Source organism: Drosophila willistoni (genome assembly GCF_018902025.1).
Source record: "Drosophila willistoni isolate 14030-0811.24 chromosome 2L unlocalized genomic scaffold, UCI_dwil_1.1 Seg168, whole genome shotgun sequence".
In the NCBI taxonomy this organism is placed as follows: Eukaryota; Metazoa; Arthropoda; class Insecta; order Diptera; family Drosophilidae; genus Drosophila; species Drosophila willistoni.
In genome coordinates, this window is record NW_025814047.1 from 8839827 (window position 1) to 8866997 (window position 27171).

Below are 27171 nucleotides of genomic sequence, written 5' to 3' on the forward strand. Positions count from 1 at the left end.
ATATTGATGGTGTTTTGTTGTTTTGATTGATTCCCGTTCAATGGTTAGCGCTGAACTGATGCTGATTGCAGCAACTTGCTCGATCTTATATACCCAAACAAAGGCCTTAGGTATTCCAAGCTTGATAAGCTTCTCTGCCGCGTCTGAGAGAGACTGAGGGAAATCCCATTAGAGCACTGAGATTGCAGCATTGGCATTATGTGAGTGGCTTGTTTTTGGTAATACCCAGGCTGTATCTAGACAGGTCAATTATTATTGTATGTGGAGTCTATATTTTTAGAAATGTATAAATGAATTAAGACGAATCCCCTGCATCAACCCATTGGGTTTGCCCATTCAAAACAATAAATAAGTAAAGTAAAGTAAAGATTAAATATGCGAAGGCATTGGTTTATATCTTTAATTGCGTGTAATAATTCACACCTGTACAAGATTGTAGTTTGAGCAGGCATATTATTTTTTTATTGTTAATCAATTGATTACATACTAATCATTGATTTTGAGCAAAAAAAACTAAACTCACAACATAAGATTAGAGAAGAAGAATTCCCTCAAAATTAAGTATAATAAAAGTAAAAAAAGCTAAAACTCAGGAAAACTTTTATCCAGTTAAAAGTTCTTTTTTGAGGACTCCGGCGAGAGGTTGCACCTTAGATCCCAAAAGATCTATGTGCATTATATTTATATGCATTTCTTTCAATACGCTACGGACTATTGCTTTCGACTTCTAAGAAATCTGCTTTGAGTTTCCGACTGCTATCATTATCTTGATCGCCCGAGAATACCTATTGATTGATTTAAGAAACTTATTAAGAGACGATGCACTTGATTCGTAAAGAGCTCTAAGTTTTTGTCTGAAAGAGTATCACAAAAATCAAATTATTAATTTTTTAAAAATATTATTCTTGTCAGTCAAGTCATATTTTACGATTTGGGATTTATGTTTTTGATAAAATAAAGTTCTTATGTTGTAATTGTTTTTTTTTTTTTTTCCATATCAATGATATTTTATGTAATTACTTGATTAAAAATTTTCTAATTGAAAATGCATAATTTATGATAGACAAGTTATTAGAAGTTAATGATTTTTGTACACTTGCAGAGGGTATTATAGAGAGATTGATTTTCATACTTTATCTCACCAAAGTAGCTTTTAAAACGGCTGAGTAAAACACATACGCACCGACGGACATGGTTATATCGACTCAGATTTCCGTGCTGATCAAGAATATATATACTTTATAGGGTCGGAAACGTCTCCTTCTGTGCGTTACAAACATCTGACCAATTTTATAATACCCTCTGCAAGGGTATAATTAGGTAATTTCCTCCCCCAAAAATCAGTGTCGAATAGAAAAGAATTTTTACTTGGTCCATAAAAAAAAAAAGAATTTTTACTTGGTCCAGAAAAAAATAAGAATTTTTACTTGGTCCAATAAAAATTTAGACCTCGATTTTCTAGTTTTCCAGTTTGCAAGCAGTTGCTTCAGATATTTGTATATGTTTTGTGAATTGTACTGTCTAGCACTATACATACATATTGTTGGAGGAGACGTCATCGTTAACATAGATTTGTATATATTAAAATTTCTTATATTATTTATTTAAAATTATTGGAATTTCTACCACTGTATTTACATTAACATGTTCTAAAAGCTTCTGTTACATGGCTCATGAAGAGCTTCTAACTCATGAAACCGAAATATAAAAATGACTTCTTTCTGGAATTCGAAGAGGAGAAGACTTATTTCTCCTTACTCCACTCTACATGCTATTGAGCATTGGAGTTTTGTGCCATCTGCAACTGGGCAGATCAAACACATATACATGTACATATGTATGTAAGTACATCACATAAATCGAAAAACATTGGATTGGTGTATATCAAATGTTAACTTTTCGAGCTGTAACCGACCAAAACTCTGATTTCAGCAATGCACAAGTATTTAAACTTTTTTATGAAATGGAAAAGGGGCCCCTCCTCAGAAATATATGTAAAATTGCCAAAAAACATTCGTGGCTTTTTATACCCTTGAAAAAAGGATACATTAATTTTGGTTAGAGGTGCGCAACGCATAGAGGGAAGCATCTCTGACCATACAAAGTATATGTGTAGGTACATACATACATTCTTGATCAGCAGGACAAGATGAGTCATCTTAGTCCATCTGGCACATTGCCGAAATTCGCATGTTAAATTTTATATACTACAGGTGAATAGGGATTCCGGGAGAAGGAAAATAACCCAATCTTCATTCGTTGAATTCATAATGTAAACTGATTTTATTTACAAAAGTGTTGTGTATATAAATGAACTTTAGACTCTAGGCTCGAGACTCGAGGCGACAATTGTTCTTGAAACTGCTTATTATTTAAACTTTGTTTATATTTCATGCTCAGCGTTGGCGACTTTTTGGTCTTAAGTTTCTCCACAGAGTGCGGATGCATGTCTGTTTGGTTTTAAGCAATACTTGCCATATGAATTTTTTATGACTTATTTTGTTTATATTTCGTTTTGTATATTTCTTTGGTCAATCTGATTTGGTGAAGCCATTTCAGTTGACCACGATGTTTAATCGTAAACAACAGGTGTTTTATATCTTGGATTCAGCCGAAACGGAAAGGCAAGTCACGAACAGTGTCTTTTCTAAATAACTTCTTTTATGTGAAATTAAATTTCGGATTATAAAATATAAAGAGTAAATTTCATACTTTTCATTATATATATATGAACACCGTACTGCGCGGCGTTTAATAGTTAGCCCTATCGATATTGCTCTTTAAATTTGGCTTAATATAACCCGAATTCTACAGCTATATCATATAGATAAATTTGTGAATGTAAGCTATAGGCATTATATATCTCGGTTTCGGCCGTTTTGGAATCTTATATTTTACATAACTTGGACGAAAACAAAGTTTTGGATCAATAAATTTGTTTTTTTCAATCGAATCTTAAAAAAATGTATTTTTTTTACGAATATTTTATTAGACTAGGATTTTCTTTTGTATTTTATTTCCCTTAGTTAAAAATGCTAGCCATAAGCTATATAAATCTGGACCAAGGATACAAATTTACCATCCCCATTTTCTTCTTCATTTTATTTTTAAAGTGAAGTTTAATAACTAGACCCACTCGAAACCATCTCGCTGGATATTTGAATGCCAGATTGAAAATGAATTTCCAATGAAGTTTCTATATTCTTACCAATTGTCGATTCGAGGTTACTGCCTACAAAAAAGTCGATCAGATTAAGTAAATATATTTTTTCCATTGAAGTGTTGCTCTGTATTTGCTAGAAATTTCTATTACACATTGTTCTATGTGTGAGCACAAGGAAGGGTATAGGAAGTGTGGGTTTCATAATTCTATGAAATTTGAAATCAATGCTGAGCTCTCACATAAAGCTTACTCAATAAACAATTGTTCTGATGAAAGAACGCCACATGAAACTTTAGACCCCCCAATGTGATCTCAGAAAAGCTTTGGAGCTTTTTGGTTAGCAAAACAAACCGATGTACAAATCTAATCAAAGCTGCTGTCACACATACAAACAAGCATATCGTCTCTACATATATATCAGACTGAAAAACAAACATTTTCAGAGAAACGAAAGCAGTCAAAGCCAAAGTGTTGGAGTGAACAGAAGAAACCGGAAGGGAAGCTAATCAAATTCACGAAAAATGCCTTCTAAAATTATATTGTACGGAGTGGATCTGAGTCCTTGTGTCAGGGCTGCCAAACTGACACTGAAGGCTCTCAATCTGGATTATGAGTACAAGCAGGTGAATCTGTCGGCTGGCGAGCATTTGAAAGAGGACTTCCTGAAAATGAATCCGCAGCATACGGTGCCTGTGCTGGATGACAATGGGTTCATTATTTGGGAGTCGCATGCCGTGATCACCTATCTGGTGGATAAATATGGCAAATCGGATGATGAGCTCTATCCGAAAGATGCGGTCAAGAGGGCGGTGATAAATCAACGCTTATATTTCGACGCCACTGTGTTATTTTCTTCTCTGGCCGCTGTAAGTGGACCCTTCTGGCGTGCTGGAGTCACGGTGGTGCCACAAGAAAAGCTAGATGCTGTCCAGGAGGCTCTGCGCCTAACTGAAGTTTTGCTTAGTGATACCCACATTGCGGGTAACTCGCTAACCCTGGCCGATTTCAGTTGCGCCACCATGGTCACTTCGTTGCCAGCGATTGTTGATATTGATCCTGGGAAGTATCCAAAGGTTTTGGCTTGGCTGGAACGCATTAAGCAGGAGGTTCCTTACTTCGATGCGATCAACAGTGGACCAGCCAAAGAATATTGCGATTACCTAAGAAGTCAGTGGACCAAATTGGGAGATTAAATTACTATCCAACCCATAATTACCTACCACACATACATACACACATACATACAAACATATGAACATACATTTAATATTATAATACAAACAAAATATTAAGTAAATAAACCAATTGAAATTAATTGAGTTTTTTAAAGCTTTACTCTGGGCGAGCTTTTCGCAGATGAATTCGTACAAATAGTTGTAAATAACCTTATGACAATTTAGTTGAATCTGAAAACCCACCAAGAGAAGCACTAGGAGACGACTATTATGACGATTGTGTTGTATGGCATGGACATAAGTCCTCCTGTACGTTCCTGTCAGCTGGTCCTGCAAGCTCTCAATTTGCCCTACAAATATGAGAATGTCAATTTACTCCAGGGTGAGCATCACACGGAGGCGTATCTAAAGAAGAACCCCCAGCATACTGTGCCTCTATTGGATGACGATGGTCTATGCATTTGGGACTCGCATGCCATTGTGTGCTATCTGGTGGACAAGTATGCCGAATCGGATGGGCTGTATCCCAAGGATCTAGCCAAGCGGGCTCTTGTTAATCAACGTATGTTTTTTGAAGCCACCATCCTGTACATGGCTTTAAGAAATATCAGTGTGCCGTATTTCTACAATAACGTTTCGATAGTGCCGAAAGAGAAAGTTGATAATGTCCGAGCTGGTTACGAGCACTTGGAAAATTTTATTGCTGATAATTCCTATGTGACAGGTGATAGTCTTACTGTGGCCGACTTTTGCTGTGCTGCCACAGTATCTTCTTTGGCAGCTGTCTTAGACTTGGATCCTCTGAGGTATCCCAAAACAACGCAATGGTTGGCACGCATCTCGGAACTGCCTTACTATGAGGAGGCTAATGGTTTGGGGGCCCAAAAGTATATCAAAATATTGAAGCCAGTATTGACAACTTAAAATTGATTATAAATAAATGATTGGGCGAAGAGCTCATTAACTTAATTGCTGTTCTTTGTGTGATTAAATATGCCCTAAACTAACTAACTACACATACGTGTCCTTTGTGGGACAAGTGTTACTTTTCCTGCCACTTGACAAGTATAAAAGGGTCTTTGGTTTGAGGCAATGTCATTCAGTTAACGTTTAGTCATCGTCATGGGTAAATTATGGCTTTATGGCCTCGATGCCAGTCCTCCGACTCGTGCCTGCCTGCTTACACTCAAAGCTTTGGAACTACCCTTTGAGTATGTCCAGGTAAATCTGTTTGCCAGTGAACATCTCACCGAGGACTACATGAAGAAGAATCCCCAGCACACGGTTCCCATGTTACAAGACAATGAAAGCTATATGTGGGACTCGCATGCCATTATGGCCTATCTGGTAAGGAAATATGCGGCCACCGATGAGCTCTATCCTCGTGATTTGTTGCAACGCGCCAAAGTCGATCAGCGTTTACATTTCGAGTCGGGAGTCATTTTCGAGGGAGCTCTGAGACGAATCACCAGACCTCTGTTGTTCTATGGAGCCAATACAATCGAGCAGGCCAAGGTGGATCATGTCGATGAGGTCTACAATTTTGTGGAAACCTTCCTTGAGGGCCAAGATTACATAGCCGGAGATCATTTGACCATTGCTGATTTCAGTGTAGTATCGACCATAACCTCGATTGGAGTCTACCTCGAGTTGGACACGGCCAAGTATCCGAAGATAGCCGCTTGGCTGGAGCGACTAAAAGAGTTGCCATACTACGAAGAGGCCAATGGCAAGGGGGCCAAGCAATTTGTGGATCTACTCAAGTCAAAGAATTTCACAATTGTTGCCTAAAGAGAGATTAAAAGCTTCGCAGGCTAACAGAAGAGAAAAAACACACGACACCAAAGAGACACGTCATTTTAGATTTTTATTGCCTTGTCATCATAACACAGCAAAAGCTCTCTTCCGAATCGAAGAGAAATTAGCCGCTTGTCTCCTATATAAAGCACCAAGCTTGCTCACAGCTTAAACTAGTAGCTCCCTTAATTCCACAACCGCAACAACGACACATACCATGGGAAAAATAACACTGTACGGCATCGACGGTAGTGCTCCGGTGCGCTCTGTCCTCCTGACCCTCAACGCCTTGGAATTGCCTTTCGATTATAAGATTGTCAATCTCTTTGCCAAGGAGCAATTGAAACCGGAGTTTCTCAAAATGAATCCCCAACACACTGTGCCCACACTGGATGATGATGGCTTCTATGTGTACGATAGTCATGCCATCAATTCATATCTGGTTAGCAAATATGGCAAAACGGATTCACTATATCCCAAGGATCTGCAGGCGCGGGCTATTGTCGATCAACGTTTGCACTACGATTCCAGTGTGGTGGGCACCAAACTACGGGCCATTCTGTTCCCCGTACTTCGTTTGAATCAGACCGAAGTCAGCCAAGAGAAAATCGATGGCCTCACCGAAGTCTATGACACATTGGAACTTTTCTTGAAAGCCAACGATTACATTGCTGCCAAACAGTTGACGATAGCCGATTTCCATATCATTGCTGTCTTGACCACCATGTTTGCCTTCCTAGAACTGGATGCCGGCAAATATCCAAAATTATCCGAATGGGTGAAACGCATCAAGCAGTTGCCCTACTACGAGGAGGCGAATGGCAAGCGATTGGAACAATTCCTGGGCTTGATCAAAAGCAAAAATATTACCATTGTTTAGTTTGCGTTAATGTTATTATTTAAAAATAAATCCACTATTTAGATACTTACACACGTAGACTATAAATTAAGTCATTTGTCTGTGAGTTTTAAACACTTGGTTTGGCGAACTTCGTCGTTTCAATAGACAATTAAGAGAGAGCTTTATTTGAGCTACGTCTTTGAAAATACCTATGTATGTATACATAAGCTTGTATATGTATGTATATACTATAACTATATACTATATAGTGTGCCTATACACAAAACATTCAGGTGTGTATATACAAACATTTGGACATTTAGCTGGAATGAGTAATGTCAATCAGTTTACTAATGAAACTACGGTGCAGGAGCGTAGATAATGTGTTTTTTAAGGGGATTCATCATTGTGATTAGCGAATCAATAAGCGTATTTTATTAATAGGAACATTTTGTTTGCTACCAAAGTGACTTAATGTATACAAATGTCAGTAGGATTATCTCTTTTAATAAACATAATCAAAGTCCATATGACTTGCAAATAAACACCCTCTTCTACTTGATATTACCAAACAAAAACTTGCCAGTAAGTCTACTTAATTGATTACTTCTTATCGGTCACATTAGGTGGTTTTGTTGTATTTCTTATCTATATAGTACAAATCAGCCATGAAGATAAGTGTAAGATAACGCTATTAAAACTTTGTTGTTTGCTCTTAGATCTGGCAAACATACTCTTAAAATAAAATTATTAAAAGCGCAATCCGACTAAACACAGTAAACAAAGTAATCACAATTAAAAACATTAGAAAGGGAAAAGGGATTTTTAAATTTGAAATATCAATGAAAATTCCGATTTACGAAAACGACAAATTTATAGTTTTTTTTAAGTTAGACAGGGTGAAGAGTAAGCATTTTTTAAATTTGTTAAATTTAAATTTTATTACATATATATTTAAGTTTTTAGAACATGTCAGTAAATTTCATGTTTAACATCAATTTAACATAAAAAACGGTAATTTCAGAAAAACATTACGTTATTTAAGCAAAGAGGCGAGCATTACGAAAATGTGAAGATCGCCAGTCCTATTCCACAAAATAGGATTAAGGAACTTTCCTTTAATATACTTATTCCAACCCCATTAAACTTAGTTGTCACTAAGTACACTCAGGAAGAGGCGTTTTGGACCTGGGATTGACGAAGGAGGAATACGAAATTTTAAGAAGCTTCTTAAAAAGTGATAACGTCGACGTTCTTCCCGGATACAAGAAAATTGGATATGCCAAAACGGAAGCAGTACCTGCAAATAAAACTATAACGAAGGTATCTGTAGAAGTAAAACTCACTGCGAGGCGTCTTGTTGAAAGTATTTGACTTTACTCAACAAATGTGATGGATCATCTGGACAAAGTGCCCACAAGCAGATAGTAAACAGAGGAAGGCGAAACAATTTCTGATGAAAACATGTTCATGGCTTCTGTAGTTCCTGAACATTGGAGACTATCATCGACCCACTATTGTCGGCTTATGTTCTTCAAGTATGCAAAGGAGTCCTCGGAATTGATCAATTCAACTGTTGGTGACATAAGAAATCAAAGAAGCCAATTGAAACCTGCTGTTTTTCAAACCAAGGGTGGAAAAACATTTACGGTTAAGTTTATGAAAAAGTGTTTAATGTAATTACAAACACCTCCTCAACGATCATGTGTCCAATTTGCAAAAAAAATATCAAACAAGCTAACATCGGCTATGCCGAAGTTTATATACCCTTGCAGTCCTTGGCAATAATAATTTTACATTTACAAAATTTTCCCCTAAGACGGCTGAATATGCAACGAATATCGAATTTCTTCGTCGCGTTGCGGAATAAAGTGTATGGAATTTATCCTGAAGCTAGCTTACACACTTCCTCGGCCAGGAGAAACAAAAACGGATAATACACCTCGAGAGGATACACAGAGCAGGAAGGAGATTATACAAGCTGAATTCTCTCTGAAGCTGCGACTGAAAGTTTACTGCCCAAAGCACGGATACGGAAATACGAAAATGTTTTAAAAACAGCTAAAATTTTGACTGAATTTTATCCGCAAAAAAATTTACCCCAACGGTACAGAGGATTTTGGCTCACGGAAAGGATTTAGTAGAATATCAGTGTTTAGCAATTGGAGAGGTATCCGAAAAGGCAGAGGAATGTAAATACAATAACCACAAAAGGTTCAGATGGTGATATAGTGGTCCGATCTGGCTCAATATGAGATATATGGAAACCACAGTAAATAGAGGCCTACGTACAAAATTTCAACTCTGTAGCTTTAAAGGTCTAGGAGGAGTTTACGTTGATCCAGACGCCTGGACGGACGGACAGGATATATTGATTCGGCTCGCATCGCTGATCAATAATATGCATATATACTTTAAGGAGTCAGAGCCGCCTTCTTCTGTGCGTTACAAACATCTGCCCAAATTTAATGAAGTAAGTAAGTCGTCTCGCCGACTTGGGTATACCATACACCAGGTGAAACAAATATTTAAAATTTCGAAAACCAAATGTATGTCTACTAAATTGTTTTAACATGCCTCATACCGTTTGCTATCTCGCTCACTCTACAAACACACGAGCACTCTAGCGCCGCCACTAGCCAACGGCCAATTCTGCCCTTATGGATCGCGTAGCAAAATACGTTCATACGCATATTTTGTATGTTTCTTGACCGATTTCAATAAAATTTGGTAGTTTGGTTGAAATAGATAAGATTTATTAGTTTGCCAAATTTGATCACGATGGTCAAAAAATTGCAAGAGCCAATCGGTTTTTTCTAAATTATGGAGGCGGAAGTGGGCGTGGCAACATATTAAAATATATGTATTCTGCGCGCATACTAAGCCAATATACATACTAAATTTGGTGAGTTTAGCTTTGTTAGTTTTCGAGAAAATCAGTTTTGTTTAATTTTCGGGGGCGGAAATGGGCGTGGCAAAATTTTTAAATAGTCAATATCTGCGCGTCTATTAAGCTAACTTACATACCAAATTTAATGTCGGTAGCTTTCATAGTTTTTAAGAAAATCAGAGTTATGTAAATTCCGGGGGCGGAAGGGGGCGTGGCAAAAAGTTGGAACAATTATTTTCTGCGCGCTAACTAAACAAGTATATAACCCAAATTTGATGTCTCTATCTGCCACACTTTTTGAGAAAAACAGTTTTATGTAAAGGGGGCGTGGCAAAAATTTGAAACAAACTCGATAAGCGTACATACTACACGAGACTGCATACCAAATTTGGTGGCTCTAGCTCTTATATTCTCCGAGATCTAGGTGTTCATACGGACGGACGGACGGACAGACGGACATGGCTAGATCGACTCGGTTTTTGATCCTGATCAAGAATATATATACTTTGTGGGGTCGGAGATGCTTCCTTCTGCTTGTTACATACATTTTGGCGACTTTAATATACCATTTCACCCTATGGGTGTATGGTATAAAAAGTATAAAGATAGGTAAAACAGGGGACTTCTCACGGGTCAACTTTCTTAAGTGGAAAAAATCGGACCCATAACTGGGACCAAATGTGTACTTTACATACTACAGTTATTTGCAACATTTGCCTTTATTATTTATTAAAAAAAAAAAAAAAAGATATATCATTTGTTGGCCAATATTTGTAATTTGGAGAAAGTTCCATAAGAGATTATCCAATGTGGCAGTTTTCCACGTCTCTGGCATATAAGATCTGCATAATAAAAATCTCCTTTGATTTGGGATAGATGATAAAACGGTTGTAGTGAATCTCGGTTGTGCTCCAAATATCTCGTTATTTTGCCCGTTGCATGTTATGCATAAGACAATCTATAGTAAATAGCAAATGTGATGCATTATCGCTGACGTGTACTTGTTAACTAACGTTTTAAAATGAAATATAGAATAAGGAAAATCTTTTTACGGTTGCAGGTTTAACCTAATTTTGATAAAATTAGACTTGGTATACCCATTATACCAAATCAGTCTTGTTAAAATATCTTCTGACTTTGACCTTGAATATTACACGGAGACCCAGTGAATAGGGAATCCGGGAGAAGGAAAATAACCCAATCTTCATTCGTTGAATTCAAAATATGAACTGCTTTTATTTACTAAAGTACGGAGTTTATATAGGAAATCTTAGGCTCTAGGAGGTAACAATTGTTCTTAAGTAGATCTTATTCTAGTACAACTCACACCCACGCATTCGGGGGTTGAAAAATTATTATTATTTTAGGCACGGCGTCGGCCACTTGACATCCTGCCGTTGTGATCGTTTTGGGTTAGTTTACAATTACAAGTGTTTTTCCCACAACACGTGTGGCTGATTGTAATTCTAGTCATATGCTAGGTTAGTTGTTTGTGACAAAGTACAGTTGTATTATATTTTCTTTAGTGTATCTGATTTGGTGAAGCCGCTTCAGATGGACACGATGTTTATTCTTAAACACCCAGCAAACTTGGCGAATATTCATTATGAAGCTTGAAGAATTCATTATTGAATGCTCCTACAATTAGATGCGTTTAGAAGCTAAAGAGTAAAAGTTTGTATACCCTTGTAACTTTTTTCGGTAAATCTTTGGAAAAACGTTTTATCTAAAAAGGCGAAAGAATAGCCTTCAATCTTAGCATAGGAAATAACGAAGTTATTGATCAAAGTCACTGATTTCCCCCGATTCTTCCTATGGGAGCTATATTATATAGTCACCCGATCTTTATCAAAGTCGACACCGTCACTAACAGACATATTAAACTAACAAATTTTTAATTTGAAAGCAATCGCGTCAAAAGTAACGAAGTTATTCAAGAAAGTCACTGTTTTTGACCGATCGTTCCTATGGGAACTACATGATATAGTCACCCGATACATTTATATGTGTAATAAACTCATCAATATTAAATTTCACGACAATAGCTCAAAAAATGAAGTAAGTAAGTCGTCTCGCCGACTTAGGTATACCATACACCAGTAAAGCAAATATTTTAACTTTATTAAACAAATGCATTTTCACATGCTTTTTACAAGCATATCTTAGTATCTCGCTCACTCAATCATACGAGCACCCTAGCGCCCCCACCAGCCAACGGCCAACTCCGGCCTCATGGAAAAACGTTATTATGCATAACTCGACTGTTTTTTGTCCGATTTTGATTCAATTTGGTGTTTTGCTGGATATTAGTATCAAATTTAAGTGTGCCAAAGTGCCAGTGATTGCACAAGGTAGAAAATTACGGGAGATAATCGAGTTTTTCAAATTTCGGGGGCGGAAAGGGGCGAGGCAAAATCTTTTATACATATAAAATGTGTGCATTTAGTAAGCAAATATACATACCAAATATGGTGTCTCTAGCTGGAATAGTTTTTGAGATAAACGCTTTTTTTAAATTGCGGGGGAGGAAAGGGGCGTGGCAAAAATTTGAAATAAACTTGATCACTCTACATACTACACGAGACTACATACCAAATTTGGTGGCTCTAGCTTTTACAGTCTCCGAGTTCTAGGTGTTCATACGGACAGACGGACGGACGGACATGGCTAGATCGACTCGGTTGGTGATCCTGATCAAGAATATATATACTTTATGGGGCCTGAGAAGCTTCCTTCTGCCTGTTACATACATTTTGGCTTTGACTTTAATATACCATTTCACCATATTGGTGTATGGTATAATAACGAAGTTATTGTGAAAAGTCACTGTTCGTGACTTTGCCGTTTGTATGGGAGCTATATGATATAGTTGTCCCATCCGGCTGAATCCGATCTATACAACCTGTGCACTATGTACAAGCCTACGTGCAAAATTTCAGCTCTGTAGCTCTTACGGCCTAGGAGGAGTTTGAGTTGATCCAGACGTACGGACGGACAGACAGACATGGCTGATCAATTACACTTTGCAACACCAAAAATCATCCCGTATCGGAACTTTTTTTTCTGAAAGTAAATCTATTGAATAGCTAAACCCTATTTGGGTATTCCAAAGTTAGCTCGTTTTTCTTTTTTATAGCGAGTTGAAATTTTTCATTTTGGGGGTATTTTTAGTTTGTCATATGAGCTAAATATGACTTATATATCGATTCCTTCTTCATGCATACGACCTAAATCATCCTCATTTATTGTAGAAATATTGTTAATGGTTAAATAAATTCATTTTATGAATGTTATATAACCCAAAATGCCATTTTCAGCTACAGTTGTAGAAAAAATTACAATTAAGCCATTTTTTTTAGAGTAGTTTTGGAAACATATTAATTTATAAATATTTTTTGTGAGAATAATAATAAGATTAATTTAAAACAAAAAATCTATTTAGAAATATGGCAAATTAGAAACGAGTTCTTTTTGGTTGTGGTTCATTTCTTTTACCAAGATCAAAGGTTTCCGATTCGTCCGTGGATAACTCTATTCCATTGCGTTTATCTTCCTGCACTTCTTCACTTTGATTTTCATCTTCTTCGATTTGAAATATTTGCTTAGTCCGCCAACATATTTCGGCCAATATATCATCTGGAGCTCGTTTTCCCTGATACCTTAACACAAATTCATCTGATTCAGTCGACAGGTGTCGACAAAATTAGTCCAAATAGTGGTAAAGCAAGTGTATGTATTTTCAGCGACAGTGGACTCCAATTTTTGAAAACGCATTATGCATTCTCTTTACGGACTCGTCACAATTAGGTGAACGATTTTTGCCTAAAAGTCCAACGATGGTCTCCTTTATCGACGTCCACGCCATGAACTCTTCGCCAGCTAAAACTTGGTCTAAAGATCAGGACCATTCAAAATGGCTAAAACATTATTACCATTTTTACTTACCATTTTTTATTTTTGCATCACTAACCTTTGAAAGATTTGCTGTAAACAGCAAAAGACAGCGTCTCTTCTACCGAGAAGCATCAAGAAATTTTTGACAATTCCGAGTTTGTTGTGAAGTGGAGGGAAAATGATTTTTTCGGGAGAATTTATGAATTCTGTTGGCATCCTTTTTCTCAGTTTCAGCTCCTATTTTACAATTTTTTTTTGTACTGATCGCCCCTAAACCGAGTGTCCCAATCGCATAAAAAACACATGTTTTTAGTGTAGCCAACGACTTTCAAGTCGCCACACACACGCCAATTGTGTTTTTTGTATTCCACCAATTTTAAAATCCATTTCATTTTTTCAAACGTCGCTATAGTATCAGTTCCATATACAATGGGGATCGATGGCTTTGAATTGTTTTCTTAAGCTGTACGGCTTTCAAGCTAAATTTTGAATAAATAGTCTCCAATCGTTTGGCCTGAACTGAACACCTATGTAAGGTGCGCGCAATAAGTAAATGGGACAATGCGTTGTTATCTTTCACAACTGAACCGAATATTATATTTTTTTTTTTTTTTTTTTTTTTTTTTACCAATTCTTTTTATTTACAATCTGTCCTTGGACAATCAGTAAATTTGGAGATACATAAAAACATAACAGGAATAGTCGGCTCCACTGAGTCAACTATTATATATAAACTCTAAGTTGTACAGACGAGTAATTAAATCTACTTAAGTATTTATACATGTGTATTATATTTATAGGTATATATATTTATATTTATGTATATGTACATATATAAAACAAAAGTTAAATCCTATTTGGAAGATCTAATATATGTAATCTTTTTAGTCTTCTTGTTGTTATATTATTAAGTAGACTTAGAGCTAATGAGTTTGGGTGGTTGTGCAGTCTGTCAATATATCTAACACTAAACTCTGCTATTTCATCCTTTACAAATGGTATATTAAGGTCCTTATGTATTTCAGCATTGGAAACATACCAAGGTGCGTTAACGATTGTGCGTAGGGTTTTCGATTGATAGCGTTGCATAATTTCAATATTTGATTGGCTCGCGGTTCCCCAAAGTTGTAGCGCATAAGTCCAAACAGGCTTTAATATTGCTTTGTAAAGTCTTACTTTGTTTTCAATGTTAAGCTGAGACTTTTGTCCTAATAGCCAGTACATTTTTTTGGTTTTAATATTCAACTGCTTCTGTTTTTCTTTGATATGTGCCTTCCAGGTTAACCTTCGATCAATATGAATTCCAAGATATTTAACTGAATCTCTTTGGGGGATTTCACAATTGTTTAGTAAGACTTTTGGACAATTTCCTCGTCTTAAGGAGTATGTTGCTTGTACAGACTTTTGCGAGTTAACTTTGATTTTCCATTTGTGTAACCATTTTTCTATTAGGCAAATTTCTCTTTGTAGGTATTCTGTTGTCCTGTTAGGAATGCTGCTTGATGCGATTATCGCCGTATCATCTGCATATGTAGCCACGTTGACATTAGATGCGATAGGCAAGTCAGATGTAAATAATGTATAAAGTACAGGGCCTAAAACACTTCCTTGGGGAACTCCTGCATTTATAGTACATAGGTTAGAGATTTCTCCTTGTTGTCGAACATAGAAATGTCTATTGCCAAGATAAGACTTTAATAACAGATAGTAAGGAGCAGGAAGCCATTTCTTTATTTTATACAGAATGCCATCGTGCCATACTCGGTCAAACGCTTGCTGTACATCAAGGAAAACTACGGAGCAGTATTCCTTATTTTCAAGAGCATTAGTGATTACATTAATTAAACGATGGCATTGCTCATGTGTTCCATGCTGCTTTCTGAACCCAAACTGATGTTCGGGTATGATGGAAAGATCGTCCAACACTGGCAACATTCTTCTCAGCAGTATTTTTTCAAATACTTTGGAAAAAGTAGCCAGCAGACTAATGGGACGGTATGATGAAACGCAGTTTTCTGGTTTATTCGGCTTGGCTATCATTATTATTTCAGCACATTTCCACTGGCTAGGGTAGTGTTCAAGACGAAGAATGGCGTTATAAATAAGTGTCAGGAATTCAATCGACTTACGAGACAAGTTCTTTGCAGTGATACCATCAATCTGATCATACCCGGGAGACTTTTTAGTATTAATTATTTCACGTTCATGAAATAAACTTATTCATTAAGTCAAATGATATTGATATAATGTTGATATCTGAGACTCACTTTACAAACAAATCCTTTTTTAAACTGAGAGGATATGAGATTTACTGTGCAAATCATCCATCTGGAAGAGCACAAGGCGGGGCGGCACTAATTGTTAAAAATGGAATAATATATGAAACTCTAGATCCCATAAGAGAGATCTCATTGCAAGCTGCCAGTATCAAAGTCAAATGTATGCATGCTGACTTAATTGTTACTGCTATATATTTCCCTCCAAGGTTTATTGTTAAAGAGATAGATTACAAGCAGTTCTTCATAAAACTTGGAACAAAGTTTATTGCTGGTGGAGACTATAATGCGAAGCACCCTTGGTGGGGCTCGAGACTGGCAAACCCTAAAGGCAAGGAGCTCTATAAATGCTTGAGAAATAATGGCCTCAGTGTCTTATCAACCGGTAAACCTACATATTGGCCCACTGATCCCAGTAAAATTCCTGACCTAATGGATTTTGTCGTTTATAATGGAATCCCACAGCAAAATCTTGCTATCTCAGAGAGTTTGGACCTAAATTCTGATCACTCGCCTATAATTATGGCTTATAGTACGCGAATCAAAAAAAATCCGAGAAGCCCATACAAGATTATAACAAGCAAAACTGATGTGGCTGAGTTCAGATACTTGTTAGATCAAAAAATTGATCTAAACATTTCTTTAAAAACTGGATCAGAGATAGATACTGCTGTAGAAAATTTTACAAACGCGATTCATGAGGCCAGCTATTGGAGTACACCCCCAAGCGATGAGACTCAAAATAACAACTTTACTGTACCAAATGAAGTAAGACGTCAAATAAAACAAAAAAGAAAGCTTAGGAAAAAATGGCAAGAGACAAGAAGTCCAATAGATAAAGCGTTGTTTAATAAAGCCGCGTCAGATCTTAAAAAGAAATTACTGGAGTTAAAGCAAGAATCTCTAACAGAGTATCTAAAGAGCTTAGATCCACATTCGCCGAATCAAGAACACAATCTCTGGAGAGCTACGAAGTATCTGAAACGCCCAACAATCAGGAAAGTTCCTATCAAGGATATCAACGGAACATGGTGTAAATCTGAAAAAGAAAAAGTAAACGCTTTTGCTCAACATCTATATACAGTCTTCCAGCCAAACGATATTCATGACGCTGGTATAGAAGATGAAATAAAATTATTCCTTGACTCTCCAAATCAAATGAGTCTACCAATTCGAAAAACCAGCTTCGAAGAAGTCTGCGGAGAATTCAAAATATTATATTTAAACAAAACAAATTTTTCTTCAAAATATATAAAACTAGAAATATATTTTAACCTATTTTAATAAAAAAAAAATTAAGATAATATTAGAAAAAAATAAAACAAAAAATTTTCAAGCGAAATAAGTAACTGGGACAAATTCATAATCTGTCTGCCCCAAAGGTTTTCTATCGGGTTCAGGTCCGGACTGCGTGCTGGCCAGTCTAAAATTGGAATTTGCGAGTTCTTAAAGTAGGCTTTTGTGAAGTTCGATGTGTGGATGGGAGCATTATCCTGTTGATAAATCCAATCCTCGCCGTGATAATCCTCTCCAAATGGCTCTAAAATAGTCTCCAACAACTGGACATAATTTTCAGAATTCATTTTATGATTTATAAAGCACATTGGAGTCTTTCCATTAAATGAGAACGCTGCCCATATCATCAAGGACCCTCCATTAAATTTCTAGATATATGAACTTTTTTTGGAGCACGTACATCACGATAATAATTGCGGTAACCATCAGGGCCATCTAAATTGAACTTTTTCTCGTCACTGAATATAATTGTTTTCCACTCATCGTCCCAAAATTTGTATTTGTTCGCGAAGTGTAACCGAGCAGTTTTATGCCTAGGCAGTAGTTCCGGTTTGAGGAGTTTTTTTTCATATGAAACATTCTCGGAGCTCTGCAGGACTTGCTGCACACGTCTCGTGGATATCGGTAGAGACAATTTATTTCTTATTTGGGATGCGCTGATATTTTCTTTCACCGCCATATTTTTTATTTGCCTTTTGTCCCTGCTGCCTATCAATGGTGGACGACCAGAACGGGGTTTTTTTCCATAGTTTTCCGGATCTTTCAGTAACTTTTCCACTGTGTTTTTATTCCTTCCAACATTTTCTGCAATTTTGCGAATGGACATCCACACATCACGCAGTGCCACGATTCTCCCACGCTCCTCACTGGATAAACGTGCAAAACTAGCCATTTCTTTATAAAAAAAGTTAATTAAAAATTGCAACGAGCATGGATTTCAGCTCAAACTTACTTAATTTCAATAATTGTAATATTTTAAGCAAAATTAAGAATCGGAAAATGAAAAAACACGTGTTCGCTTATGCACAAATGAAAGCATAGAAATCTGTCCCACTTACTTATTTCGTTCGCGAAACTTAACACTGGCTTCTAAAAGCAAGTGCAGCGCGAAAGCCTTTCGGTACTTTTCCACACTTTTTTCCTCATCGCTTAAGCACACTGCAACCGAAATATAGGAGGAAAAGAGAAAACGAAAAACTGCATATTTTGGACAAAATAATGTGATAAGTCTTTGTCCCACTTACTTATTGCGCGCACCTTATTTCATTCATGAGAAACAAAATATCGTGACACTAGGCAAAAGTATTTTCTTGGTTCACCGTAAAAAACTTTTTGAAGTGTTCCTTGCGATTTCGATACGCTGTGGCTCTTCTGATTTTCTCTGCGTTAGCTCTAATTTTGCAACCATTTCATCAAACTTGCTTTGTGTTATAAGGATGATTTGTTACTGATGGTTCTGGGATATACTTGGAATAATCATCAAGTACAGTCGCATCGGGGTAAAAACTAACATTGTCTGTGTCTGGATATTTTGGTACTCGGAACGGAGACGTAGACTTTGTTTATCGCCTTTCTTTTGTTAAGTCCAGTCACATTGTTGGCACAAGCATAACAATTTTTTGGGCCACGTTCTCCTGGATTGTACTACATCATTGGTACACCAAATGGCATTTTTTTTTTGTGTTTTATGCATCCAGTTAACTAACCCGACATAACAAGCTCTGCAAACTGTATTTGGCGCCCACGATTCATTAAATATCACATCACAATTAAAGTAACGTCGAAATGCCGTAACAAAATTTTCACTAACTGTTCCGTGCTTATCACTCGCCGGAGTAAAACGTCCACAACAGTAGCAGAAGTTACTAATATTTGCTGGACACTTGCACATTTTGCTTAAAACTTGGGACTTTAAACTGCGGGCACCTGTTATTAATACTGATTTTTACGACTGTAAGTAAGCTTACTGTAAGTTTTATAAACTGTGCTTGATTATATGCCGTTACTTACCGGAGTCAATTGCTATCGCAATTATACTTTGAACAATATTCTATTAGAATCCGAACGGAGAATTTTTTTATAATTTATATGTTCCGTTTGAATGCCTCGCGTTAAAGACCATACGAGAGTCTTGCAATTTAGTCAAACTTATTCCTTATTGGAAGTATGTCTAAATTTTTTTAAATTAATCTTGATATTATTCTCACAAAAAAATATTTATAAATTAAAAATACTTCCAAAATGATATTATTATTTTCTAGAACTGTAGCTTTAATTGTTATAACATTCATAAAATAAATTTATTTAACCATTAACAATATTTCTACAATAAATGAGGAAAACTTAGGTCGTATGCATGAAGAAGAAATCTACTTATATATATATATATGTATGTATATATAACTAAAAAATACAACCAAAATGAAAAATTTCAACCCGCTTTATAAAAAAAACGAGCTAACTTTGAAAAAACCAAATAGGGTTTTTGCTATTCAAGGTACTTTCAGAAAAAAGGTCCAGTTCGGTTTGATTTCAATAACCTTCAATTAGTTGCATAGTGTTACATATATTGTTTATATAGTCGGAGATGCTTCCTTCTGTGCGTTGCACTCTCGTGACCAAAATTAGTATACCCTTTTTGGAAGGGTATAAAAACTGTCACACAGTGTTATAGATTATAATGAAATAAGATTAATTAGTCGCTGTGACTAAAGCATAGCAAGACATGCTATTAACATTATTAACGCTATTAATGTAACTAAAATTCTGTGTTAAAGTTTTAGCAATAATTTCAACAAGCCTTCTATCCTAATTATTCTCAAGAGATCCACGCTGAAAAAAAGCTTGCTCTCTCTCCCTCACTCTCTCTTTTCTACATCTACGAGCTTGCAAAGCTTACTAAAAATAGTATAAATAGATTGGGTGTAATTATTTATTCAGCAGTGTTTGTTGCTTACATTTATTGTAAATATGTCGAAAATAGTTCTCTATGGCATGGACATTAGTCCTCCAGTTAGGGCCTGTAAATTAGTTTTGAAGGCTCTCAATTTACCCTACGAGTACAGGATTGTGGATCTTGTAAAGGGCGAACATCATTCAGAGGAGTTCCTGAAGAAGAATCCCCAGCATACAGTGCCACTTTTGGATGACAATGGTCTCATCATTTCGGACTCGCATGCCATTGTGAGCTATCTTGTGGACAAGTATGCCAAATCGGACGAACTGTATCCCAAGGATCTGGCTAAGCGTGCTCTGGTCAACCAACGTTTGTATTTTGACGCCACTGTACTCTTTATGTCCTTGAAGAACATTAGCGCTCCGTTTTTCTTGAGAAATGTTACAAGGGTCCCACAAGAGAAATTTGACAACTTGGAACAAGGCTGCAAACACTTGGAGAATTTTCTTGCCAAGGATTTGTATGTGGTGGGCGACACCCTAACTATCGCTGATCTATGCTGTGCGGCCACTGTCTCCTCGGTGGTCGGCATTCTGGAGTTGGACCCCGTGAAATATCCCAAAATAAACGGCTGGTTGAAACGAATTTCGGAATTGCCCTACTACGAGGAGGAAAACGGATTGGGGGCTAAGGCGTTCATAGGTTTCATAAAGGGTGCCCTAACAGTTGCTTAAGTACTGAATCCATTTCCACCAATTTATTGCACAATAAGTAGCCTGTAAATGCATTTTATCAATAAAATATTTTAAGAGCTGTTCAAAAGCTTTCCAAAACTTTTAGCATGACAATATAAGTCTACATAAACAATCTACTGGGATGGACTAGGCCCTTAGTTATAGCTCTGCACTAGAGATGGGATTTTTCGGGGTTTCTAAAGCCCGCTTACATTCAAAATAAACAATCGATGGTGATTTTCGAATGAATTTTGTAACATTTGTTATCGGAAAAGTATCTGTGAAGAAAATAAGTCATCAATACTTGTATGTATGTACATATATTCCCAATTTCGACGCAATTCATCGTAGTAGTTAGGTGGTTACTATGGAACAAATAAATTGTCCTTTTCCTGTTGAAATTGTCTTAATTTTCAAAATATCGTTCGCCACGTCAATATAGATATAATGTCTTTTTAGATCTAAGCTCGAAAGGTCGGAAGGTGAGTAAAAATATTTAAACGAATTCTTAAGTTTTCAAGAAATAGAAAATAAAAAAACTGACTTGATGTTCTAAAATTTTGTTTATATGATTATTAATAATATCAAATCCGCATTAGTGTTACTATTAGGAGGCATATTTTGGCTGTCAAAATTAAAGTCAGTTGTATTTATTAAATTTTGTTTTATGTAATTGCCCGTTTTAACCCCCTAAGCTGAATCTACCGCACGGCCCTGCCCTCAGCCCTGTCTTCAATTCCTTAGGAAACGACCAATTTTTCAAATGGGCAATTAAAAGGAAACCTTTAACTTTAAGGTTCTGAAGGATCAGTGTCATTATTTTAATTAGACTGAACTCAGGCAGTTGATTGATTATCTTAACAAGGTCATGACGCTTTGGAAAATATTAAAACTAGCTTTGGCATTGATTTGTTTTAACCAACTAATTAAACTCTATTACATGACCGTATCTAGATTTAGAAAATATTTTTGGGGAGATTCAATCAATCAAGATTCAAGATTTCCGAGATTGCAAAATTCAGTATTAGTACGCAAATTACACTACCACTGCGAGGACTCCTTAGGCGTATAAAAAAAGTCCACATGCTGCTGAATTTTCCCTGGATCCGTCCCTGTACATGACAATTTCATAGGCATGGGCGTAGAGTTAGTGATTTTAGTTATTAAATTAAAGAACGACAGGGGCGTAGGGTTAGTGGAAGGATCGTTTGGTCGATTTTTCGTGATTTCAAAAAATGGTGAAATTAAATTCTGTTGTTTTCATAGAATAAGAATTGATTGGTAAACAAGATTAGAAGCTTTATTCTTCCATGTGACATAGATACAGGGTATAAAAGTTCTAGCAAACTCTGGTGCAATGACTTGCCCGAAAATCTACTTAATTGATTTTTCTGCTTGGTCATTTGTTAGTGTTTTATTGTAGGTATTATCTCTGTGCACAAGTGTACAGGGTATAAAAATTCCAACAAATTTTTTTTAAATAGTATTTGTGACGAAAGAGCAGATAACGGCACAAATAAAAACCACTCACTTGATTATACATAGAAGACAATGACTTGCCATTGAGTTTACTCAATTGATTGTTTCTTATCGGTCAAATATGGCCGTTCTTCTCTTTAATCTTTAACTGTACACTATGTACAATGTCCATGTATATATATGAACATATGTATGTGTGTACATATTTGCAGATCAAGCAAACAAACTAAGAGTACGATAACGCTATCAATGTTTTCTTATTTACTCTTAGAACCGGCTTTTGTGGCAAAATTTAGTTTTTAAGAGAGAACCTAGTAAAGTGAGCTTGAACTTAAAATTATTGAAAGATAACCAACTACCCAGAATAAAAGCGATTTACTGGCAAACATTGTTCTCAAATTCTATTCATTTATTTATTTTTGCCATCATATTATTATATGTTATCCGTGGGAACAGGCACAGCTTGTTTTTCCAGATGTTGTGGGTGTTTCTTCTTAATTCGAAACACTTGGGTCCAACCTCACTTGAGGGAATGGGAATGGGTTCTCTCTTCCACACCCACGAAATAGCAAAGCTCGCTTAGAATTCTGAACACATGGAACAAACTGGTGCAGCCAAGTATAAATAGATTGACTTGATTTCATTTTTTGTTCAGTGTGGTCTTAAATTTACATAAGTTCAGAATATGTCGAATATAATACTATATGGCACGGACATCAGTCCCCCTGTTAGGGCCTGTAAGCTGGTGCTCAAGGCTCTAGATTTGCCCTACCAATATAAGAATGTGGATCTGCTGAAAGGTGAACATCATTCGGAGGAGTTCCTGAAGAAGAATCCCCAGCATACAGTGCCACTTTTGGATGACAATGGTCTCATCATCTCGGACTCGCATGCCATTGTGTGCTATCTGGTGGACAAGTATGCCAACTCGGATGAGCTGTATCCCAAGAATCTCGGCAAGCGTGCTCTAGTGAATCAACGATTGTATTTTGAAGCCACTGTACTGTTCATGTCCTTGAAGAATGTGTGCGCCCCCTTTTTCCTAAGGAATGTGTCGAATGTTCCACAAGAGAAAGTCGACAATGTGGAACAGGGCTATAAACATTTGGAGAATTTTCTGGCTAACGATTTGTATGTGGTGGGCGACACCCTAACTATCGCTGATCTTTGTTGTGCGGCCACTGTCTCCTCGTTGCCAGGCGTCCTAGAGTTGGATCCTGTGAAATACCCGAAAATAACAGCCTGGCTGGAACGCCTCTCGCAGTTGCCTTATTACAAGGAGGAGAACGATTTGGGGGCCGAGCAGTTCATAAGTCATTTAAAGGGCGCCTTGACCATTGTCTGAATGTCTGTTAGCCTTCTCACAATTATTTATAGAAACAAAAAAGGGGAGTCAATTGATATTATGAATAAAAAGTGAATCTATATGATTGTCGTTTAATTGGCGGGGGTGCGGCTAATCCACCAGTCAAGCGAACGCTTTTCTAATGCCCAAACGAAAGCTCGTCCAAGCTTTTCGCCCAACTGAATATAAAGACAAGTTATGCATGCCAAACCCGCAGTGAATGTTCTTTGAATCAGAAAACAACATGGGTAAATTAACTCTGTATGGCATCGATGCCAGTGCCCCAGTGCGGTCCGTCCTGTTCACGCTGAATGCTTTGGACATTCCCTTTGATTATCAGATAGTCAATCTATTCTCCAAGGAGCATTTGAGCCCCGAATTCCTGAAAATGAATCCCCAACACACTGTGCCCACTCTGGACGATGATGGCTTCTATGTGTACGATAGCCATGCCATCAATTCCTATCTGGTCAGCAAATATGGCAAAGATGACTCGCTCTACCCCAAGGACCTGCAGGAGCGTGCCGCAGTGGATCAGAGATTGTATTACGAAGCCAGTGTTGTGTATAACACCATTAAGAACATCGTTTACCCATTGGTCTTCCTTAATGAAACCACAATACCACAAAGCAAATTCGATGCCATCTCAGGAGTCTATCAGACAGTTGACACATTCGTCGAAAAACACAGCTATGTGGCTGGCGACCAGTTGACCATAGCGGACTTTCATTTGGTCACTATGCTTACCACATTGACCACCTTTGTGGACATCGATGCTGAGAAATATCCGAAATTGAATAATTGGTTGTCTCTTTTAAAAGACCTACCCTACTATGAGAAGGCCAATGCCAAGGGCCTTGAGGATTTCGGTAACATGATTAAGTCTAAGAACTATACCGTGTCCTAAAAGGAATAGGCCCAACTGCATTTACATATGTATGTAAGGTGGAGAAGGTAATAATTTGGATCAGGGAGAGAAATATTCAATTAAAATATTGATTACTTTTACAAATTGTTTTTGCTCATTAACTGACCACAGCTGATTCCCACATTCTAATGATGATGGCATAAATAAAAGCTTTTATTGACGTAAACAAATATGTACATATATATACTTTGACGAGAGAGTGGAAAATGTTGTGTTTAATAAGAGAAAAAAATCAAAAATGAGATCAGAGAGTTCTATTTCTTGTTGGGCTCTCTTTAATGTCTAAGTAAGTATAAAAACGTTGTCCAATTTTCAGTATCATTCAGTACTTTAATATGGTCGAGCTAACACTTTACGGCGTGGATGCCAGTCCACCTGTCCGTGCCGTCAAACTGACTCTAGCCGCTCTCAATTTGCCGTACAAGTATGTTCAGGTGAATGTTGCGGCCCGCGAACAGTTTTCGGCGGCTTTTTTGGAGAAGAATCCCCAGCATACGGTTCCTACCCTGGAGGATGGCGGTAATTTCATCTGGGATTCACATGCAATAATTGCCTATTTGGTCACCAAATATGCCTCCAGTGATGAGTTGTATCCCAAGGATCCGCTTAAACGAGCCGTAGTTGATCAGCGTTTGCATTTTGAGTCTGGCGTGGTATTTGCCGCAGCACTGAGAAGTATCACCAAATTGGTGCGAGCTTCGATTGCCGTGCCCCAAGAGCGGTTTGATGCCATTGTGGAAGCCTATGACTTTGTCGAAAAGTTTCTTCAAGATCATGAATATATAGCCGGCAAAAGTCTTACCATAGCGGACTTCAGTCTGATTTCATCAATATCCTCTTTGGTGGTCTATGTAGATATCGATCAGAGCAAATATGCTAAGCTGAGCACTTGGATGAAGAAACTGCAGCAATTGCCATACTACGAGGAAGCAAATGGAAAAGGCGCCAAAATCTACATCGATTCGATCAGAGCAACCAAATTCACATTGGCCTCATAGGCGAATTTCACAACATCTTATCTAATAAATTCAGAATAAGATTCGTTTCAGTCGGTTCAACAATCTTTCTATTATCTTATCTTTATCTTTCTATTCGGTAGCCTAACAAAAGCAATTTGAGGTTTTCCAAATGTGGTAATTTAATGAAGTATGGATTGATGAGTGCACGTACGTACTTATAGTACTTATTGTTAGATATGAGGTTTGGCATTTCGAAAATTTCTGGATGAAGCTCAACAAGTTTTAGTATTAGACATAATAGTCTTTTGGAAAGTAAGTTTCAAAACGTTCAGGGAAAGAAATAAAAGAGTTTAGAAGAAATAGGCGCGAGGTGATTCGGTGACAACTTCGTTGGTTTTTTAAGATGGAAAACTGTAATAGCTAATCAAGAATTACTATGATTAACTCTACATAAAGACTTGTGTTATTAACCTTCATCGGGTTTCTTCACCGGAACCTTGTTGAACTCTAAAACTTACTTTGTATACACTATCGATTCCAGTCCCACACATTTCTTGATTACAACGTCTGCTTACTTTTGTAGGGCGTGGCCGATTTCACAGACAATTGCTAGTTATTGTTAGTCAGCGTATTGTAAGTTCATACATTACTATTGGGAAAAAGTAAAATTTATATTTCATCAGTCCTTGCAAAACTTCCGTAAAAGCAGGAGATTTTCAATGCTTACAAAACTGACAGTGGCGTAGGGACTTACTCTGTAATACTTATTACAAACTTACAATATTGTCGAAGGGGGAAGTAGGGGGATTTCCGTCATTATACGTTTTGCCCTTTTGACGGGGGTTTTCATCAATGCTTACAAAACCGATGGTAGAGTATAATTGCTTACCATACAGATAAGTGTAAAAAGGAAAGTTACAAGGGACCTCTGATGCCCTAAGAATTGATGACTGTAGGATTGTGGATTAATCGTATCATTTAGTTTTAAATCAAAGAATAATAGACAGATATCAGCTTGACAGTTGGTTGGAAATGCGGTTATATTTGCTAATCAAAAGCGAATCCTTTAGGAATACATTATTATGTCATCCACACCTTTTTATTCCCTTGCAAAAAGAGTATATTAACTTTAGTCAGAAGTGTGCAACCCTTAGAAGGAAGCATCTCCGACCATATAAAGTACATACATATATATATATATTTTTGATCAGCACGACGATCAAGACGATCGAGACGAGTTCAAATAGCCATGTCCGTCTGGATCAACGTCTAGGAGGAGTTTCCTAGATCGTTGGAGCTGAAATTTTGTATGTAGGCTTGTATATACTGCAGGGGTTGTATATCTCGGATTCAGACGAATCGGATCACTATATCACATAGATCCCATACAATGTCACGAACAGTGACTTTTCTCAATAAGTTTATTTTCATAGCTAATGTCATAAAAATTGGTATTTGTCAGTTTTGTATTCCTATTAACAATTGTGCCAAAATTTGA

The 27171-nt window shown here is 36.9% G+C and overlaps 8 protein-coding genes across 8 annotated transcripts; all 8 read left to right on the forward strand.

Annotated features, from left to right (window-relative positions):
- Positions 1-3603: 3603 nt before the first annotated feature.
- On the forward strand, positions 3604-4434 carry LOC6652301 (glutathione S-transferase 1). The gene has a single exon (XM_002074721.4). The coding sequence runs from the start codon at positions 3685-3687 to the stop codon at positions 4354-4356; it is 672 nt and encodes a 223-aa protein (XP_002074757.1). The 5' UTR covers positions 3604-3684; the 3' UTR covers positions 4357-4434.
- Positions 4435-4563: 129 nt separating this feature from the next.
- On the forward strand, positions 4564-5262 carry LOC6652300 (glutathione S-transferase 1). Its single transcript, XM_002074720.4, has one exon. It carries the CDS (start codon positions 4609-4611, stop codon positions 5260-5262), a length of 654 nt encoding a protein of 217 aa, XP_002074756.2. The 5' UTR covers positions 4564-4608.
- Positions 5263-5460: 198 nt separating this feature from the next.
- On the forward strand, positions 5461-6356 carry LOC6652299 (glutathione S-transferase 1). Its single transcript, XM_002074719.4, has one exon. It carries the CDS (start codon positions 5461-5463, stop codon positions 6127-6129), a length of 669 nt encoding a protein of 222 aa, XP_002074755.1. The 3' UTR covers positions 6130-6356.
- LOC6652298 (glutathione S-transferase 1) lies at positions 6299-7064 on the forward strand. Its single transcript, XM_002074718.4, has one exon. The coding sequence runs from the start codon at positions 6353-6355 to the stop codon at positions 7013-7015; it is 663 nt and encodes a 220-aa protein (XP_002074754.1). The 5' UTR covers positions 6299-6352; the 3' UTR covers positions 7016-7064.
- A 13193-nt stretch (positions 7065-20257) lies between these two features.
- On the forward strand, positions 20258-21061 carry LOC6652297 (glutathione S-transferase 1). Its single transcript, XM_002074717.4, has one exon. The coding sequence runs from the start codon at positions 20303-20305 to the stop codon at positions 20960-20962; it is 660 nt and encodes a 219-aa protein (XP_002074753.1). The 5' UTR covers positions 20258-20302; the 3' UTR covers positions 20963-21061.
- Positions 21062-23077: 2016 nt separating this feature from the next.
- LOC6652296 (glutathione S-transferase 1) lies at positions 23078-23866 on the forward strand. The gene has a single exon (XM_002074716.4). The coding sequence runs from the start codon at positions 23127-23129 to the stop codon at positions 23784-23786; it is 660 nt and encodes a 219-aa protein (XP_002074752.1). The 5' UTR covers positions 23078-23126; the 3' UTR covers positions 23787-23866.
- A 130-nt stretch (positions 23867-23996) lies between these two features.
- On the forward strand, positions 23997-24884 carry LOC6652295 (glutathione S-transferase 1). Its single transcript, XM_002074715.4, has 2 exons — positions 23997-24740; positions 24826-24884. The coding sequence occupies exon 1, from the start codon at positions 24007-24009 to the stop codon at positions 24691-24693; it is 687 nt and encodes a 228-aa protein (XP_002074751.2). The 5' UTR covers positions 23997-24006; the 3' UTR covers positions 24694-24740; positions 24826-24884.
- A 159-nt stretch (positions 24885-25043) lies between these two features.
- LOC6652294 (glutathione S-transferase 1) lies at positions 25044-25775 on the forward strand. The gene has a single exon (XM_002074714.4). It carries the CDS (start codon positions 25050-25052, stop codon positions 25710-25712), a length of 663 nt encoding a protein of 220 aa, XP_002074750.1. The 5' UTR covers positions 25044-25049; the 3' UTR covers positions 25713-25775.
- The last annotated feature ends 1396 nt before the right edge of the window (positions 25776-27171 follow it).

What these genes read in the sequence shown, in the direction of transcription:
- LOC6652298 (XM_002074718.4), top strand. Translation starts at nt 6,353, where the DNA reads ATGGGAAAAATAACACTGTACGGCATCGACGGTAGTGCTCCGGTGCGC.
- LOC6652296 (XM_002074716.4), top strand. Translation starts at nt 23,127, where the DNA reads ATGTCGAATATAATACTATATGGCACGGACATCAGTCCCCCTGTTAGG.
- LOC6652295 (XM_002074715.4), top strand. Translation starts at nt 24,007, where the DNA reads ATGTTCTTTGAATCAGAAAACAACATGGGTAAATTAACTCTGTATGGC.
- LOC6652301 (XM_002074721.4), top strand. Translation starts at nt 3,685, where the DNA reads ATGCCTTCTAAAATTATATTGTACGGAGTGGATCTGAGTCCTTGTGTC.
- LOC6652294 (XM_002074714.4), top strand. Translation starts at nt 25,050, where the DNA reads ATGGTCGAGCTAACACTTTACGGCGTGGATGCCAGTCCACCTGTCCGT.
- LOC6652297 (XM_002074717.4), top strand. Translation starts at nt 20,303, where the DNA reads ATGTCGAAAATAGTTCTCTATGGCATGGACATTAGTCCTCCAGTTAGG.
- LOC6652300 (XM_002074720.4), top strand. Translation starts at nt 4,609, where the DNA reads ATGACGATTGTGTTGTATGGCATGGACATAAGTCCTCCTGTACGTTCC.
- LOC6652299 (XM_002074719.4), top strand. Translation starts at nt 5,461, where the DNA reads ATGGGTAAATTATGGCTTTATGGCCTCGATGCCAGTCCTCCGACTCGT.